The sequence below is a fragment of the Rattus norvegicus genome, chromosome 15, assembly GCF_036323735.1.
Source record: "Rattus norvegicus strain BN/NHsdMcwi chromosome 15, GRCr8, whole genome shotgun sequence".
NCBI classification, from domain to species: Eukaryota; Metazoa; Chordata; class Mammalia; order Rodentia; family Muridae; genus Rattus; species Rattus norvegicus.
Genome location: NC_086033.1, coordinates 51,891,741 through 51,908,800, shown reverse-complemented (window position 1 = coordinate 51,908,800; position 17,060 = coordinate 51,891,741). Strand labels below are relative to the sequence as shown.

Below are 17,060 nucleotides of genomic sequence, written 5' to 3'. Positions count from 1 at the left end.
ATGTGTTGGGAGGATGCCCTTGAAGCCCTCCATTGTTGATGTTAAAATTAAGTATGACTAGGTTCATGGAAAATCCCCAGCACCTGCAGAAGACTAATACAAATCTGGTGGTCAAGAAAAATAATAATATGATAAAGTTGTCCTGCTGACTAATAATATGACAAACCTGTGACCTTTCTGACAACCTGTCAACATCAGCCTACTCCCTGACCACACGAATATTGTGTCCTTAGCCTGTGTAAATGTTTTTTACTTACCCCCTCCCTCTGTTACCCATGTTATGGTATAAATTCAGCCTCGAAGAAAAATAAAATTGTCGCCTTGATCAGACTCTTGTCTTGGTGTCCTTCTTCACATCCCTTGTCCCCCATTCTCTTCCAGGTAACTCCTAAACCCTTCGCTTACAGGCATGCACATGGGGAGATAGTGTATGCTTTATAAGTGTTAGTTTTTGGAGGTGCTGAGGATTGTACACAGGGCCTTGCATACATTAGACAAGTGCTGTATTTGTGTGTGCTTTTTAAAAATTGCTACCCTAAAGCTAAAACATTTATTAGCAACTTTAGCATCTCAACAGGGAACATAAACAGAGATGTTGTTCAGCTTCAGAGAGAATCCTAACAAATGCTGATAGTTCCAATACTTTCCATCTTTATCTCCATTCCAAATAAGACTGGGTTTTTCCCTTGGTGGAATAGTACTCATGGTATTAGGGTTGGAGAACAGTTTTGTTTTTCCCCCACCGTGCAGACCCGAACTGGACAAGGGCTCCACCACTGAGCGCTATCAAGCTTTGGTATTTATCAATTGCACCTTAGAGCCTTTAATCTGGGAGGACAGAGCAGGCCACTATCAACATGAACATATCAGCTAAATTTCTTTACAGGAGCATCCCACTGAAAGGGATTCAGGGCAACGCCTTGAAACTCACTTTAAAATTACTCCCATAACTTCTAGCGCTGTTTTGAGAGCAACCTCCGCATAGCTAGGCTGCATGAAAGGGCGAGCCAATGAGGTGATGGACTCTTTTGAGTGGCAGGCTGTTTGGTCAATGGGCATCGCCCCTGGGTAGGCGATCCGGAAATCAGGACTTAGGGCACGTGGTTCATTCCAAGTGGCGGATGAGGTGGTGTTCTGCATGGGCAGGGTGCTTCAGAGCCCTGACGACTCGAGGCCAGGTGAGAAGATGAGACTCAGGTGTGGCTGGCTAGGAAGATTCAGGGCGCTCTGGTGCAGGCTTGACGGACTTTTTCAAAAGTTCAGGCTCTTGGTGGTGAGCAGGGCGCTCTGAGCCAGGGCCCTCCCACCCTCTTGGGTCAGCTCCTACCCCACGCCCCTCCCCCACAGGCACGAGGTGGTCTGGGCGGGGTCAGGGTGGACTGGAATTCGTTATTCCAGGCTGAGTGTGTTGGAGGAATGCGGGTCCTGGAATAGGAGGGAAAGGAGGTGGCTCGAGGAGAGAGCGAGCGAGCACTCGCTTCGGGGCTCAGTGGCACAAGACCTAAAAAGAAATCTAGGCAAGACTCCAGTTGGTGGAAAGGTACTTTGCTGTCGTGGACCTTGGGTGGGATTTGCTTTGACGGACTTGGCCTCAGGTTAGGCCTGAGGCCTAGTGCCCCTTCCCAAAGGACACACATGGAGAACTGGACCAGATAGGCCTGGCCTGGGACCCTTCACTGCCAGTGCTTGAGATTTAACCCTGTGAGAAAACCCACTTGAAGAAAAGGCCTTCTGCAGGAGACGTCCTGTTTGTGAATGGGATAATATAGGAGGGTAAAATGGATTCAAGAGGTTTGTGCTGTAACATCGTGCCAGTTAGGCAACTGACTTCTAGATTCTTGGGTAAGGCTAGGGTGGTGTGGCAAAAACGGCAAGCTACTGAGGAGCACTTTTAGCAATTGAGTTGAGTATCTGTCTTCTTTCTATGTGAGGCTGGATTTCTCTAGCTAATACTGCCGGCGGGTTTTCAAAAGCTCAGAAGAGATTCCTGGGATTGGAGTGTAGCCCAAAGGTCTAATGCATGCTTAACATACATAAGGCCTTGAATTTGCTCCCCAGCATAAAAGGGAAAGCAGGAAGAAAGAAAAAAGATTCTTCAGGGATCAGGAGCAGGTCAGGGCAATAAAGAAATCTTTTACAGAGTTGAGACGTGAAATCCATAAATTATTAAGCGATTTTGAAGAGGCCTGAGGTATCTTAGAGTTGAGCCCCGTTCAGGAGCAAATCCCTAAGTTAGCAGGGGAGGGAAGGAATTCAATGGAACCCGTGCAAGCCAGCAAATAGTATAGACTCAAAACAACAGCAGCTTGTTCTCTGGAGACCTCAGGCCTGTTGGTGTTCTAAAACAAACAAAACAAAATAAACAACAACAACAACAAAAATCCAAGAACCAAAAACAACAACAAAAAACTGGATAAAGATTCAGAAAAGCAACTAAATCCAATAAGTTGAATGGAGTTATAGATGAGGGGGAAAAGCATATAGGAGAAAAGAAACGAAACCCAAACATAACTTGTTGGCAGAATAATTTTGTGGTATGGAGGTGTTAACTACAACAAAACCCATCTCATATGTAAAAATTGTTCCTTTCTACAATGGGTGGTTAATTGATGGGCGGGTCCCTGAGAGGTTGTTTAGGTAGAGAAGCTCAAGGAGCTTTGGTTAGTGGGAAGTGCTTAGAATGTTCTTAGCTCAGACAGGAGGCTTAGTGGGACACAGGAGCTTATTTCTGTAATCCCAGCACACAGGAAGATTGCAAGTTCAAGGCCTGCCTGAGCTATACAGCAAGACACTTTCTCAAAAATAAGACAGGTGTGGTGTGGCACATACCTGTTATCCCAGCACTTGGGAGCCTGAGGCAGGAGGGTGTCAAGAGTTCCGAGCCAGGTAGGGCTCCATAGCAAAACTCTGCCCTGCCTCTAAAGAAAAAAAGCCTTTGTTTTTTCTTCTGAGACAGGGTTTCTCTGTGTACCCCTAGCTATCCTAGAACCCTCTGTAGACCAGGCTTTCCTTGAACTCAAAGATCTGCCTGGTTCTGCCTTCTTAGTGGAATCAAATACCTGCACCACCACTGTCAAGAATTATTATTTTTTTGCTTTAAAAGAGAAACCTTTGACATGAATCTGTTATAGGAGACTGGCCTTGTCACTGATCTGACTTGGCCAATCTCCTCTACTTTGTGAATCTGTTTTGGAAGAAAGTAAAGATAAACAGTGGGAACTTTATTTATTTACTTATTTATTTATTTATTTATTTATTTATTTACATTCTTAGAGAATTTCACCCCTATGTGTTATGATCATCCTCATTCTGTCCCCAAGCCCCTTCCAGGCCCAACGTTCCCTATCTGCTCAACTTTGTGTCTTCTTTTCTTTTTAAACACCCATCAAATCAAATATGTGCTTCCCATACCCTCCTGGATATGCAGTCGTTCAGTTTGCTAGAGGCTATATTGATAAAGAGAAATGACTCCCCCTCTCCTGCAGTCAGTTGCCAATAGCTCCTTGACTGAAGGTGGGCCTTCCTGTCCACCTACCCTCTCCATGCTGGGAGGTGATATGACTTGAGTAGTAATCAGTCACTTTTTGATGGCATGTAAGCCCCATTGTACAAGATGAAAGAAGCTGTGACTATTGTCAGGCTAAGAACCTGTAATGAGACAGGTCTTGGACCCTAGGGTACACTCTATGACTATTATTCTGCTTAATGGACATAGTTTTAAACTGACTCCTGATGAAGTATTACAGCCATAGATTAATACATCTCTCAACTCTCATTGGAAAAGATTCTATTTACAGTATCCTTTGAAAATGCTGACAGGTAACGAATTGGAACAGAACCAACAGTCATTTCTACTGCCTCTCAATGGATCCTGTCCGGCCATTGTTCAGGGGGCCTACTCCAGTCCACCCATCTCAATGTGTTCGGATGCCAGGCTGTTGGCCGCAAGCTCCTAGACCTTTGGAACCAGCTTGGGGTAGGGCAGGACCTGCAGGCAGAGGCCTTGTGTTTAGAAAGCCAGAGGAATCCAGCCCACCACTCCAGCCAGTACAAAAGGTATGGCCACTTCAGAGGGCTGTTGTTTTTATTTTTTGTTTGTTTGTTTGTCTTGACAAGTAGTTGCATCTTGTGGTTGTGCAATTCAAATCCTAGAGAAAGTGCCTCAAGGTAAACACAAGGTGGACTTGGAGCAGTTTTAAGGTTGCCTTTAGTCTCAATCTTCCACCCTCTGTCTCTCCAGTTTGCCATCCTTTCTGTGTAGTTAAGGGGTTAAACAGAAGCAGAAGCTGCTGCTTCTGAGTGTTGAGATTCTCCTCTGCTTGATGCTGTAGTGTTGACAACAGCAGAGAGCAGTGTTGTATGGTTATTCAGATGAAATGCTTATTGTCTGTATGTACCTTTTATTGGCCTAGCAGTTGTAGCTGGCATAATAGAAAGCTTTCAGGACTATCGCAGCAGTGCAGTCATACGGTTCATTGAATAGTGTTTAAGAGAAAAAAACAAAAACAAACAAAAAACCCCACAAGATGGGATCAAGGATGCAGCTCAGTTAGTGGAGCGTCTGCCTGGCATTCACAGAACCTAGGATTGGTTCCCGACACCATAAAAACAGGTGTGGATGCACAAATCTGTAATCCTAGCACTGCGGAGGTGGAGACAGGAGGATCAAGCTCACTATTCATCTTTGATTATATAGAAAGTTTGAGACCAGTCTTTAAAAAGTCAAAAAGACAAAACCTTAAACTTCTTATATCCTTAAATGATCTTTTTTTTTTCTGAAAAATTGATTAACCAGTGTTCCTGTTCCCCTTTACCTTGGCTACATAGGTAGCTAGATAACCTTGGAAAAGGCTGGGGAGAAGGCTCAGTTGGAGATGCACTTGCTATGTAAACATAGGGACCTGAGTTCGAACGTCCAGCAGCCATGTAAAAGCTGGGCACAGTGGTCCTCATCTGTAACCCCATGTCTAACCCCATTACTCCTCCTGGGACCTGGGAAGTGGAGATGGGAGAATCCAGATGCTTGCAGGCGAGCTAACCTGGTGTATGCGCCGGCTAACAAGGATTGAGGGACTGGTCTCGAAGGTGAAAGGCAGGCCTGCCCTCAAGGTTGTCTTCCAACGTACATATACCCTCTGTGATACATATGCTCCCAGTTACAGTAATGCACAAAGATAGAAAATAGTTTTAATTTTTAAAATTAAATAAATTTAAATTTAATAATAAAACCAACCAACCAAACAACTAAACAAACAAAAACTGAAGACTGAAGATAAAGCTCACAGTTAAAAGCACTTGGGGTTGGGGATTTGGCTCAGTGGTAGAGCGCTTGCCTAGCAAGTGCAAGGCCCTAGGTTTGGTCCCCAGCTCCGAAAAAAAAAGAAAAGAAAGGGGAAAAAAAAAAAAAAAAGCACTTGCTGCTCTTATACCCACTTGTTGGTTTATAACAGTCTGCAACTTCAGTGGTGGGGGATCTTATGCCGTCTTCTGACCTCCACGGGCACAAGCACACATAGTGCACATAGATACATGCAGGCAAAACAAGTCATACATGTAAGATAAAAATAAATATTTTAAAAATACAACTTACTAGGTTTGGTGGAGCACACCTTTAATTCCAGCACTAAGAAGGCAGAGGCAGGTGGATTCTGTGAGTGTGAGCCAGCCTGGTCTACATAGTGAGTTCCAGGACAGCCAGGGCTGCTTAGTGAGACCTTGTTTCAAATAAATAAAAATTAAAAGCCTGGAAAAACCACAACTATTTTTGGTGTTTTATATTGTATATCAATTAATATATTTTTGTTTTATTATTATTATTATTAATTTGTTGTTGTTGTTGTTGAGACAGGCTTTCTCTATATAGCCTTGGCTATCCTGTGAAATTACTGTGCAGACCAGACTGGCTTCAAACTCCCAGAAATCCACCTGCCTCTGCCTTCTGAGTGCCATGATTTTATGCTGCCAAGCCTAGCCAAATCGTAGACCTTTTTAAGTGTTTTTTTCCCCCAGATTATATTAAAGGCAGACTTATTGGGGAGTTGCTCTCATGTGGGCAAGTCCACTGGCCCCAAGGACTAAGACCAAGGAAGTTGCTATGGGGAAAGGGAGGAGGGGAGGAGAGAGAGAAAGGGAGAAACAGTGAGCACACAAAGAGAGAAGAGGAGAAGAACAGAGAGGGAGAGTATATTTATTATTTCATGTGTTTGGGTGTTTTGTCTGCATGAATTTTTGTGTACCACACATATGCCTGGGGCCAGAGTGGGTAAAAGAGGGCATTGGATTCTCTGCTGCCATGTGGTTATTGGGAATTGAGCCTGGGTCTTCTGGAAGAACAGCCAGTACACTTAGCTGCAGAACCATCTCTCCATCCACTTAAATTTTAGCTCAACTACATTTACTTTAAAGTCTAATAAGATGTGGAAATAAGTACTGAAAAACTTATGAAGTATTTTATCCATTTTAAAAATTTTTACTACCTTTGCATTTGTTTTATATGTACGTGCATGGAGTGTGTGTGTGCATATACACATGCTACAGCATGCATGTGGAGGTCAGGGGACAACTTGTAGGAGTGGTTCTCTCCTTCCACCATGTGGGTTCTAGGGGTCAAACTCAGGTTCTCAAGTTTGGCAACAGGCCTTAGTAGTTTCTTCTATTAGTACAGAACTATCTTACCAGCAGATAGCTCTTATTTTTATAACATTGGTAGGGTTTGGGGACGGTGATTTTTCGTTTAGAAAACCATTGTATCTAGGATCTGTTTCTTAGGATAACCTTAATAATTAATTACCTTTCCCTAGGAGTCTGTGGGTTTGGTGTCCATGTTTCGTGGCATGGGTCTTGACACAGCATTGCGGGCCCCTTCAAAACGAGAAGTGCCTCCTTTAGGTATGTAGATGTCAACTGGAAATATTGAGGAATGTGTGGTTGCTTAGTTCCTGTGTCCAAATGGTCTTTAGAAGACTCATTGTGCAACATGCTCAGCTCACAGTAACAGCTGAGGTTTGACTCTTGCAGGCAGAGGAGTTCTAGGTCGAGGCTTGTCTGCTAACGTAGTCCGCAAGGACAGAGAAGAATCCCGTTCCTCTTTGCCTGATCCTTCGGTGCTGGCAGCTGGGGACAGCAAGCTGGCAGAGGCTTCTGTTGGATGGAGTAGGTGGGTAAAGTCACTTTGTCCTGAAACTTCAAGTGTCAGATGCAAAGAGAGGCTCTGGGACAGGTGTGCTCCAGATGAGGTTTTTTTTTTTTTTTTTTGGTTCTTTTTTTCAGAGCTGGGAACCGAACCCAGGGCCTTGCGCTTCCTAGGCAAGCGCTCTACCACTGAGCTAAATCCCCAACCCCCAGATGAGTATTTTTTAAATAGGCATCCATGGAATAGTTGGTAGCTGCTTATCTAGGCAGTCATTGGGAAGGGAGATTAGTTCCTACTGTACACCTCAGAGTTTCACTTGACTTGTTATAGGGTCCCCTAATAGAAGATACGAGTCACATTCCCTCCCCTCTGTTCTGCCCAGGAAGGCAGCTCTCAGAGGGCATACCCAGAGTGACTTGTGAAGAGAGTCCTAAGGCTGAGCTTGGGCTTCTTTGGGCATCCCCTCCAAGAAAAGAATGGTGGGCAGTGGCTGCACAGAGCAACCTCTTTGGGAGTATGTGTACCCTGTTGCCAACGTGGTTGTCCCAAGGGACCTTGGGAACAATTTTGTAGAGGCTTTTAAGTCTCTGATCTTAATGCTATCTCCAGTCTCAGCTCCAGACAGGTATGTATGGTACCCTTGGGAAGCCCCAGGACTGTAGCCAGGGTTCACACTGGCCAGGTCATCATGTCCATCCACATCAAAATGCAGAGTAAGGAACATTTCCTTGAGGCTCTGTGTAGAGCCAAGTTCAAGTTCCCTGGGTGCCAGAAGATCCAAACCTCAGAGATGATCCATGCTTCTCTAAGTTTAATGCAGATGAATTTAAAGACATGGTTGCTGAGACAGGGCCCATCATGGATGGCTGGAGGTCACATATACCCCAGTAGTGACCCCCTGAGCAAGTGGTGGGCCATGCACCACTGGGGGCTTCTCTGTGTTGTCCTGCACCCCACTTAATCATAAAATTCACATCTAATTTTAAAAAAATACAGGGAATGATACACTCGAGGGGATAGTCTAGATGTGGTGCAGACTAGAAAAGCCCTGATTTGCCTCTTTCTCATTTCAGAATGCTGGGAAGAGGTAGTTCTGATGTCTCTTTGTTACCACTGGGAAGAGCAGCTGGTAGTATAGGCAGAGGAGTGGACAAACCTCCCAGTGCCTTTGGCCTTACTGCTCGGGATCCCCCTCGGCTGCCCCAGCCTCCAACTCTGTCTCCAACTTCACTGCACTCCTCTGATCCTCCTCCAGTCCTGACTATAGAGCGAAAGGAAAAGTGAGTTAAGGTCACCTACTCTGAAGGAGGGATGGCAAGGAAGGGAGGAGTTCCCTGCAGCCTGCTCTTGGGCTGCTGGATAGACATGTGGATGTTGTTCTGTGAGTCCACATTGTTCTGGGGTGATAGGGACTGGAGTGTGTTTTGCCTTTTGATAGAGAGGAGATAGATGAAGAGATAGATTCCTGAAGAAGTACAGTAGGTTTAACAGTGAATATAAACAGTTGGGTGTCCCCAGTAATCAGACTCACAGTTTGTCACTTCCCTTCCACATGAGATTGACAGTTCCCTGTCATGTTGAAGATAAGGAAGTCACCTAGAAGGAATACCAGTGACACCTCATCTCACTCTGTGGAACAGATCCTTTGTTCTTAAGTAGCTGGCCTTGTTTATTATGGTGCCATTTGTAGGGCAGCCCAGATGACTTTGCTGTGTAACTAGATGTGGCTGTGTTTTTATATCTTGACTCCCAGTTTGTGTATCTGTAAGTGGAAAAAATCTTTCCACTTTGTTTGTTATTGGGTATATGACATGTTTTGTTTTGTTTTTAATGTAGTCCCAGGTGGCTTTGAACTTCTAGGCTCAAGGGATCTTCTTCTGCCATAGCTTCTAGAGTAGATGGAACTAAGTTGTATATTATCATGCCTGGCTTGTGCTTTGTTTTTTTCTCTTCCCCTTTCTTTCTCTTTTTCTTTCCCTTTTTTCCCCCCAGAGAGCTTTTGGTCAAGCAAGGATCAAAAGGAACACCTCAGTCTTTAGGACTGAACCTCATCAAAATCCAGTGTCATAACGAAGCAGTTTATCAATATCATGTAACTTTCAGGTATGTACAGCTGTTTTTCTCCCATGTGCACTTCCTAGAGGACAGGGATGGTCTCGATAACTCAGGACTGCTCTGAATTACTCCTGATGAGTCCCCACGCAATAAGCCTGTACTCAAGGTTCTGGGAGGAAGTCCACAGTGCTTTTCCTGATTCAGGTTTTGATTTAATAGGTTCAGGCATGTGCTATGAAGCTAGAAATGGATTTAATGTGGGAGTAATGGGCTGTAACCTCAGGGCCTGTGGCTTGCATGGCTCTTCCATGGCCATTTCTGTCTTTCTGGATGTTTGATGCCTGAGCCCAGGGCCCCACATATGCTGGGCAAGTGCTCCATTGCTGAGCAGCACCTAGCACCCTTCCATCACCTCTTGGCTCATCTTTGTATTTTTATTCCTTTTATTAAACTCCTACCACTTGTTGAAGATTCATAACTCAGAAGCCTGGATCCTCCTGTACATACATTATCATACCGACATTAGTGTCTCTCCAGTGACAGTCCAGGATAGAGAGATGACTCAGTGCTTAACAGCAAGTACTGTTCTTGCAGAGGACTGAGTTTGGTTCCTAGCTCCCCTCTTGGATAGCTCATAACCAGCTGTAAGTCCAGCTCTAGGTAGATCTAACATCATACCTAAACACAGACACATACACATACAAATGATTAAAAGTAATAAAAATAAATAAATGTTAAATAAAAATAAACAATAAAATAAATGTTAAAAAATAAACTCAGTTTGAAATCAAAGAAAAGAACTTTAATTTTATACCAACATTTTAGACTTTTTCCTACTTTTGAAGTGTAAGTGTCATAGGAGTTTATGGGGTTTTTTGGAAGATTGTAGGAAAGCTTTGGTCTAGAGGTTATTGGCTGGAAGCATGACAAACAAACGTTTTGAAATATGTTTGAAGAAAATGTAAAGATAAAAACCTGCACTTTTCTGACAGTCATTGTAACCTTGGAGGAGACCATAATGTTTCCTGTGTGTACACACTGACACTCACTGACATATGGAGACATCATGTGCTTGTGAGAACACAAGGTCCCCTTTCGCAGCCTTTCATAACTTACAGTCATTGGTGTGCTCCAGTGCTCACCGGTGCTCACTCTCCCACCAGAGCACGGCTGCCTGTGGGCGTCTCCCTCATCTCTTACCACCATTACCCCACTCTGTATGATTGTTTTTATATTCCACCTATAAGCAAGATCTCTTTGACAAGGATTTTAAATTATGTGAATATGTGTCTGTGTATGGGTATATGCACACTTAGAAGGTGTACAAAGAGGTCAGAGATGTCAGATCCACTTGGAACTGGAGTTATAGGCAGCTGTGGATACAGGCTCTAGGAACAGAGCTCAGGTCTCTGCAAGAACAGTACTTGCTTTTTGTTGTTTGTTTGTTTTGTTTTTCCAGTCAGGGTAGTCCTAGCTGTAGACCAGGCTGACCTTGAACTTGGAGATCTGCTTGCCTCTGCGTCCTGAGTGCTGGGATCAAAGGTGTGTACCACCTAAGTACATGTTCTTGACCACTGGCTTATTTCACATTGGATAATGTCCTGTAGGCTCATCAATTCGGCAAATGACAGAGTTCCTTTTTACAACTGCAAAAACGAGGTACAGACACACCCTGTAATCCCAGAATTAGGACGTTGTGTTAGTCAGGATTTCTATTGCTGAGATGAAACCACATGACCAAAGAGCAAGTTGAGGAGGAAAGGGTTTATTTGACTTACACTTCCAGTTCATAGTCCATCATTGGAGGAAGTCAGGACAGGAACTCAGCAGGGCTGGAACCTGGAGACAGGAGCTGATAGACAGGCCATGCAGGGATGTTGCTTACTGGCTCACTTCCCCTGGCTTGCTCAGCCTGCTTTCTTACAGAACCCAGAACCACCAGCCCAGGGATGGCACCATCGACTGTGGGCTGGGCCCTCCCACCTTGATCACTAATTGAGAAAACGCCTTATGGCTGGTTTCAATGATTTCAAGAAAACATTTCCTCAACTGAGGCTCCTTCCTCTCTGATGAATCTAACTTGTGTCAAGGTGACATACAAAACTAACCAGTACAGTGGCCAAAGCAGAATTATTGTTTATTCAAGGCCAGTCTGGCTACATAGTAAATTCCTAGCTAGAGTGAGATCTTGTCTCATGAATGTTTGTATGTATGTATGCATGTGTGTGTGTATACACACACACACACACACACATATATACATATATATATGTATATTTGATATACTCTGATAACTGGTCAGAGTGTTAAGAATAATGAAGTGCTCAGTTCTAAACAGGACAATTGTATCACTCCCACCAAGCCTCATCTGACAATATGGAGAGGGGATGAAGAGAATGTAAGAGCTCATGGATAGATAAGTGTGCTGCATAAAGAACTTCCAAACATGACATGGCCATTGTGTTCATGAATTCACTTCAGGGTGGTCATCTTGCAGAACAACACAAAATTGGCCTGATAACACTTAATCGTGGAGGAGGAAGGGCTGATGAGGCCCTGTAAGACAGTGGTAGTTGATGGTTGTTGGAGAAAGTGGATATAATTTTCTTCACTGGTGTAGTCATTTAAAAGTTGCCCATATTCCAGTAAACAACATCATGCAAACAATTCCATCGAAACACAGTGGGTCATACACAAAGACATGAAAGTAGGGGGCTAGAGCTGTGGTTCCAAAGTTACAAGCTCTGGCTGCTCTTGCAGAGGACCGGGGTTCAATTCTCAGCATGTCTAAGGTGGCTCACAACCATCTGTAGCTCTAGTCAGGGAATCTGACATTCTTTTCTGGCTTCTACAGGCACCAGACACATACATGGTATACAGATATACATGGACAGAACACATAATAAAAAGAAAGTTTAAAAAATTTTAAGTTTTACATGAAAGTAGAAAGGGGAATTTCTTTTTAAAATAAGATTCAGAAAAACTTACTAGTTTTTGCTTGTTTTTTGAATTGTGATACTTTTTAAGCATTTATACAATTTTAAAAAATGTATTCTTCTCTCATACAATATATTCCAATCATAGTTTCCCCTCTCTACTCCTTCCAGTCCTCACCACCTTCCCTCTCCCCCAGACCCACTGCCCTTTTTGCCTTCCCCAAGAAAAGAGCAGGCCTCCCAGAGACATTAATTGAACATGACACAATAAAATGCAATAAGACCGGGTACAAAACCCTCACATCAAGGCTGGGCAAAGCAACCCAGTAAAGGAGAAGGGTCCCATGAGCAGGCAAAGGAGTCAGAGACACTTTCAGTCATACTGTTAGGAGTCCACTCAAGCCGACAGTGACAACAGATATGCAGAGGACCTAACACAGACCCATACATGCTCTACTATTGTTCCAGCCTAAGTCCCAGGAGTCCTGTTTAGTTGATTCTGAGGGCTGTGTTCTCTGGTGTTCTAGTACCTTTGGTTCCCACAATTCATTCTCTTCTTCTGCGGGGTACCCAGATCTCCCAGGGAAGGGACCCAAGGAAGACCTCTAATATAGATTGTCTCTTTGCTTAATGTTTGGCTACGGGTCTATGTGTCTGCTCCCATCAGCTGCTGGAGGCAGCCTTTGTGATGATGACTGGATTATGCACTGATCTAATGATAGCATACTATCATTAGAAATCATTTAATTAATTAATTTAGTTATTTGTTGGCCAGTCATGTTTGATTCTATCTCAAGTCTCTGGGCTCTCCAGCCTCTGGTTCCTGCTTATCCAGTAGTGTCAGGCTTGAGCTCCCTCTTTTGTGTGGGGCTCAAATTAGATTAGTCATTGGTTGGACATTGCTACAAGTTCTGTGCCACCAACTTCCCCAGTACGTCTTGCAGGCAGGATAGAGTGTAGGTTGAAAGCTTTGTGGCTAGGTTGGTCCCAGTTCCACCACTCATACCCTTTCCTGGTTACAGAAGATGGATGGTTCAGGCTCTGTATCCTCCATAACTAAGACTTCTTGGTAGGGTTACCTTAAAGATTCCAGAGTGTCTACTCTGTACTATTTCCTTCCCCCAATGTCCTCCAATCCCAGTCTTCTTTCCTCATGTTCTCTGCCTCCATCCATCCCCACCCTACCTGATCCCTCCTATTCCCATTCCCACCCACCCCAGTCCAGCCACAAAATAAGTTTCCCCTTCCCAGGAAGAATCATATGCATCCCCAACCTGAGCCCTCCTGGTTACCTTAGCCTCTTTGGGTCTGTGGGTTGTAGCACAATTATCATTATTTACTTAATAGCTAACATTCACTTATAAGAGAGTACATACCGTGTTTATCTTTTGGAGTCTGGGTTATCTCAAGTTGATTTTTTTGTTGTTGTTTTACCCATTTGCCTGCAAATTTCATGATTCCATTTTAATGGCTGAGTAATACTTCACTGTGTAAATGCACTATATTTTCTTTATTCATTTTTCAGTTTAGAGTTATCTAAGTTGTTTCCAGTTTCTGGCTATTATGGATAAAGCTGCTATGAATATAGTTGAGCAGGTGTCCTTGTGGTAGGATGGAGTGTCCTTTGGGTATATGCCAAGAGGAATATAACTGGGTTGAGGTAAATTTCCAATTTTCTGAGGAACCACCATATTGATTTCCATAGTGACTGCAAATTTTCACTCTCACCAGCAATGGAGGAGTGTTCCCTCTGTCCACATCCTCACCAGTAGGAGCTGTCACTTGTGCTTTTGATCTTAGGTGTTCTGACAGGTGTAAGATAGAATCTCAAGATGACCTACCTGAGCTTCTGGTGGCCAGCGTGGCCTGTAGTGGAACAGGTGGTCCACTTGAGTTAGGAGCTGGCATATTTTGATGAGAAGGGTGGAGAGGGGAAATTGGGTAGAGTGGGAGCAACTAAGAGAGAGGAGGAGGCCTAAGAGTGGGTGGCTGGCCTGACTGGGGTTCCACTGTGGACTCTGGTGGAGCAAGGGGGTCTCCACCCAAGTGCAGGAGGGAGTTTGTTAGGAGGAGGAGGAACCACTGTACTGGAGAGGGACAGGGCATGAGAGATGGTGTGTCGACATCACACCCTGTTTTTTCATGGGTTCTGGGGGTCGAATACTTGTGCTTACGAGGAAAGAAGTTTACCAATTAGGACATCACCTCAGATTTGTTTTCAGTTTTCTCAAGAGCTACCATACTGTTTTCCAAAATGGCTCTCCTAAGAAATATGAACTTTTGAAGGACAGCTACTAAAAGCAGAAAAAGTGGAATGGAAAGAGGAAAGAAAGTGATGGTTAGGGGAAAGGACCCAGAAGAATTGTAACAACCCAAGAAAGGATCCATCTGGATGTTACAGAGAAAATGCCCAAGATTAAAGAAACCAGGAAGAACATAGGCCATGAGGAACAGCCCATGAACCTACCACTCATTTCGAAATCTGGAAAGAACAGTAAAGAAGGCAGTAAGATTTCCTACCAGGGAGCCCGGCAGTAGTGGTACAAGCCTTTAATCCCAGCACTTAGGAGGCAGAGGTAGGCAGATCTCTGTGACTTCAGTTTAGTCTACAAAGCAAATACCAAGACAGCCAGGGCTGTTACACAGAGAGACCCTTTCTCCAAAACAACAACTACAATAACAAAAACAACAAAAACCCCAATATCCTACCAGGGATAAGGAAACAGAGCACAGCTCACATTTGGTGGCAAGGGAAGAAGGCAGCGAAGACAACCAAGTAGAGTCTCAGGAAACAGGTCTAGCATGGACTATAAGAGGAGGGCTGGATGCCAGAGGGAAGAATGTTTTTGTTATGGATGGACTGGTATATTCTGATGAAGCAGGAGGGTCTTCTTGCATTGATTAGGCCATGAAAAAGTCGTGTGTTTGTAGGACTGGAGATTTGTAACATCTAAATGGTGTTTGTGTGTGAGCATGCACACAGGCATAGGGGTCAGCTTTGGGTAGTGTCCTTAGCTGCTGTCAACCTTGTTTCTTAAGACACAGTCTCTAACTAGGACCTGCAGCTCTACTTAGTCGAAGCTGGTTAGCCAGCAAGTTCCAAGGATCCACCTGTCTATAGCTCCCAGTTACTGGAATTACAAGTAAACCACCATGAGTGCTAGGAGCAAACTCACTTAGGCTCTCATGATACAGTGTTATCCTGGTTAGTTTTATGTCACCTTGACACAAACTCAAGTTATGTAGGACAAGAACATCAGCTGAGGAAATGCCCTCATTAGGTTGCCTGTAGGCAAGTCTGGAGGACATTTCTTGGTTGACTAGCCCACTGTGGGTAGTGGCATTTTCTGGGTAGGTAGGTCCTGGAGGGTATAAGGAAGCAGGCTGACAAACACTAGGTGAAATTCAGGGAATTGTGCTTAAGAGGGTAAGGGAGGGTTGTAGGAGCCTGAGGGGTCAAGGACGACACAAAAAAGCTCAAAGAATCAACAAACCCGGATTCAGGGAGTAAAACAACAGAGAGTGCAGGGTTAACCCAGGCCCTCTATGTGTGTGTTATGGTTATGGAGCTTTGGGTTTTGTGGGACTCCTGGTTCTGGCACTTTTATCTGCTTTTGGGACCCTTGTAATTCCAATGGGTTGTTGCTTTGTCCAGCCTTAATCTGAAGGAAAGTGCCTCATCTTATTGCAACTTGATATGTCATATTAAGTTGACAACTCTGGGAACCCTGCTCCTTTCTTAAGGGAAATAGAAGAGGGGATGGGGAGGGAGGAGGGGACATGGAGGGAGGCAGGGAGGAGAAACTGCTGTCCAGATGTAATATATGAGAGAAGAAATTACTATAAAAGAAAAAAGTAAGCTGGCTGAACAAGCCAGTAATCAGTAGTCTGTCTCTAATTTCCTGGCTTTAATTTCTGCCCTAGTTTTCCTTAGTGATAGAATGTGACCTGAGAGTTGTATGCTGGAATAAACCATCTCCTCCCTCAGTTTGATTTTGGTTGTGCTGTTTTGTCATAGCTATAAAAAAAAAAAAAAAAAACTAGGGCAAGGTCTAGCACTTTACTGGCTGAGCCACCTCCCTGAGCCCAGTTGGACTTTGGAAGCCATGGTGTGAAGGTGATGTGATTGAGAAGACACTGATGATATGGAAAACGATGATGTGGTGCAGTAGTTGCCTATAGCTTTCTCATGGAATGTGAACATGAAGGGGAATGTCAAAATGTTGCTCCAAGTGTGCACAGGTGTCCTAATCCGAAAATCTGAAACCTGAAATGCCCCAGAATCTAAAAAGTTTTGAATGTGGACATGAAGCCATAAGTAGAAAATTACACATCATGAAACTCTCATATGCAGAATTGTCAAAAGTATTATGTAAGGGGCTGGAGCAATGGCTCGGTGGCTAAGAGCATTTGCCGTTCTTGCAGAAGGTCAGGGTGTTCCCAGCACCCATATGGTGACTCACAAACATTGGTAGCACCAGATCGAGGGGGATCCAGTGCCCTCTTCTGAGCTCCATGGTCAACAGGTACATATGAGCTACATATATTTGCAGTTAGGCGAAATATTCATACACATAAAACAAACCTGAGCCAGGAATAGTGTACAGGACTTTAATCTTATCATCCAGGAAGCCGAGGCATGTTGATATCCACAAGGCAAAGGCTAAGCTGGTCACAGTGAGTTCCAAGCCAGCCAGGGCTATGTCATAAAGATCTCTTTCAAAAGACAACGACAAAAATAAACCTAAAAAATGTTTTTTTAAATATATAAAATTACCTTTAGACTGGGCATATACAAAAAATGAGTGCATTTCATGTTTATACTTAGGTCTCATCCGCAGGATATTTCATTATGTATATGCAAATACTCCAGGATCAACACTTTGGATGTAAGAATTTGGCATCAAGTATACCCAATCTGCATATCAGTTTTTTTT

General features: G+C 43.9%; 1 protein-coding gene and 1 pseudogene across 4 annotated transcripts in view; both read left to right on the top strand.

Annotated features, from left to right (window-relative positions):
* The first annotated feature begins 1,071 nt into the window (after window positions 1-1,071).
* Window positions 1,072-17,060, top strand: part of Piwil2 (piwi-like RNA-mediated gene silencing 2) — a 66,626-nt gene continuing 50,637 nt past the window's right edge. For 2 of the 4 annotated variants that reach the window (XM_008770828.4, XM_006252271.4), the window contains exons 1-6: window positions 1,072-1,178; window positions 3,820-4,056; window positions 6,801-6,888; window positions 7,018-7,156; window positions 8,206-8,412; window positions 9,125-9,235. In XM_008770828.4, coding sequence (XP_008769050.1) covers window positions 1,122-1,178; window positions 3,820-4,056; window positions 6,801-6,888; window positions 7,018-7,156; window positions 8,206-8,412; window positions 9,125-9,235 — 839 coding nt within the window. In that variant the 5' untranslated portion in view covers window positions 1,072-1,121. Of the gene's footprint in view, window positions 1,179-1,350; window positions 1,541-3,819; window positions 4,057-6,800; window positions 6,889-7,017; window positions 7,157-8,205; window positions 8,413-9,124; window positions 9,236-17,060 lie in introns of those variants that run through there. The other 2 variants (XM_063274302.1, NM_001107276.1) reach the window with 2 other exon arrangements.
* LOC120097212 (small nucleolar RNA SNORA70) lies at window positions 7,609-7,699 on the top strand (annotated as a pseudogene).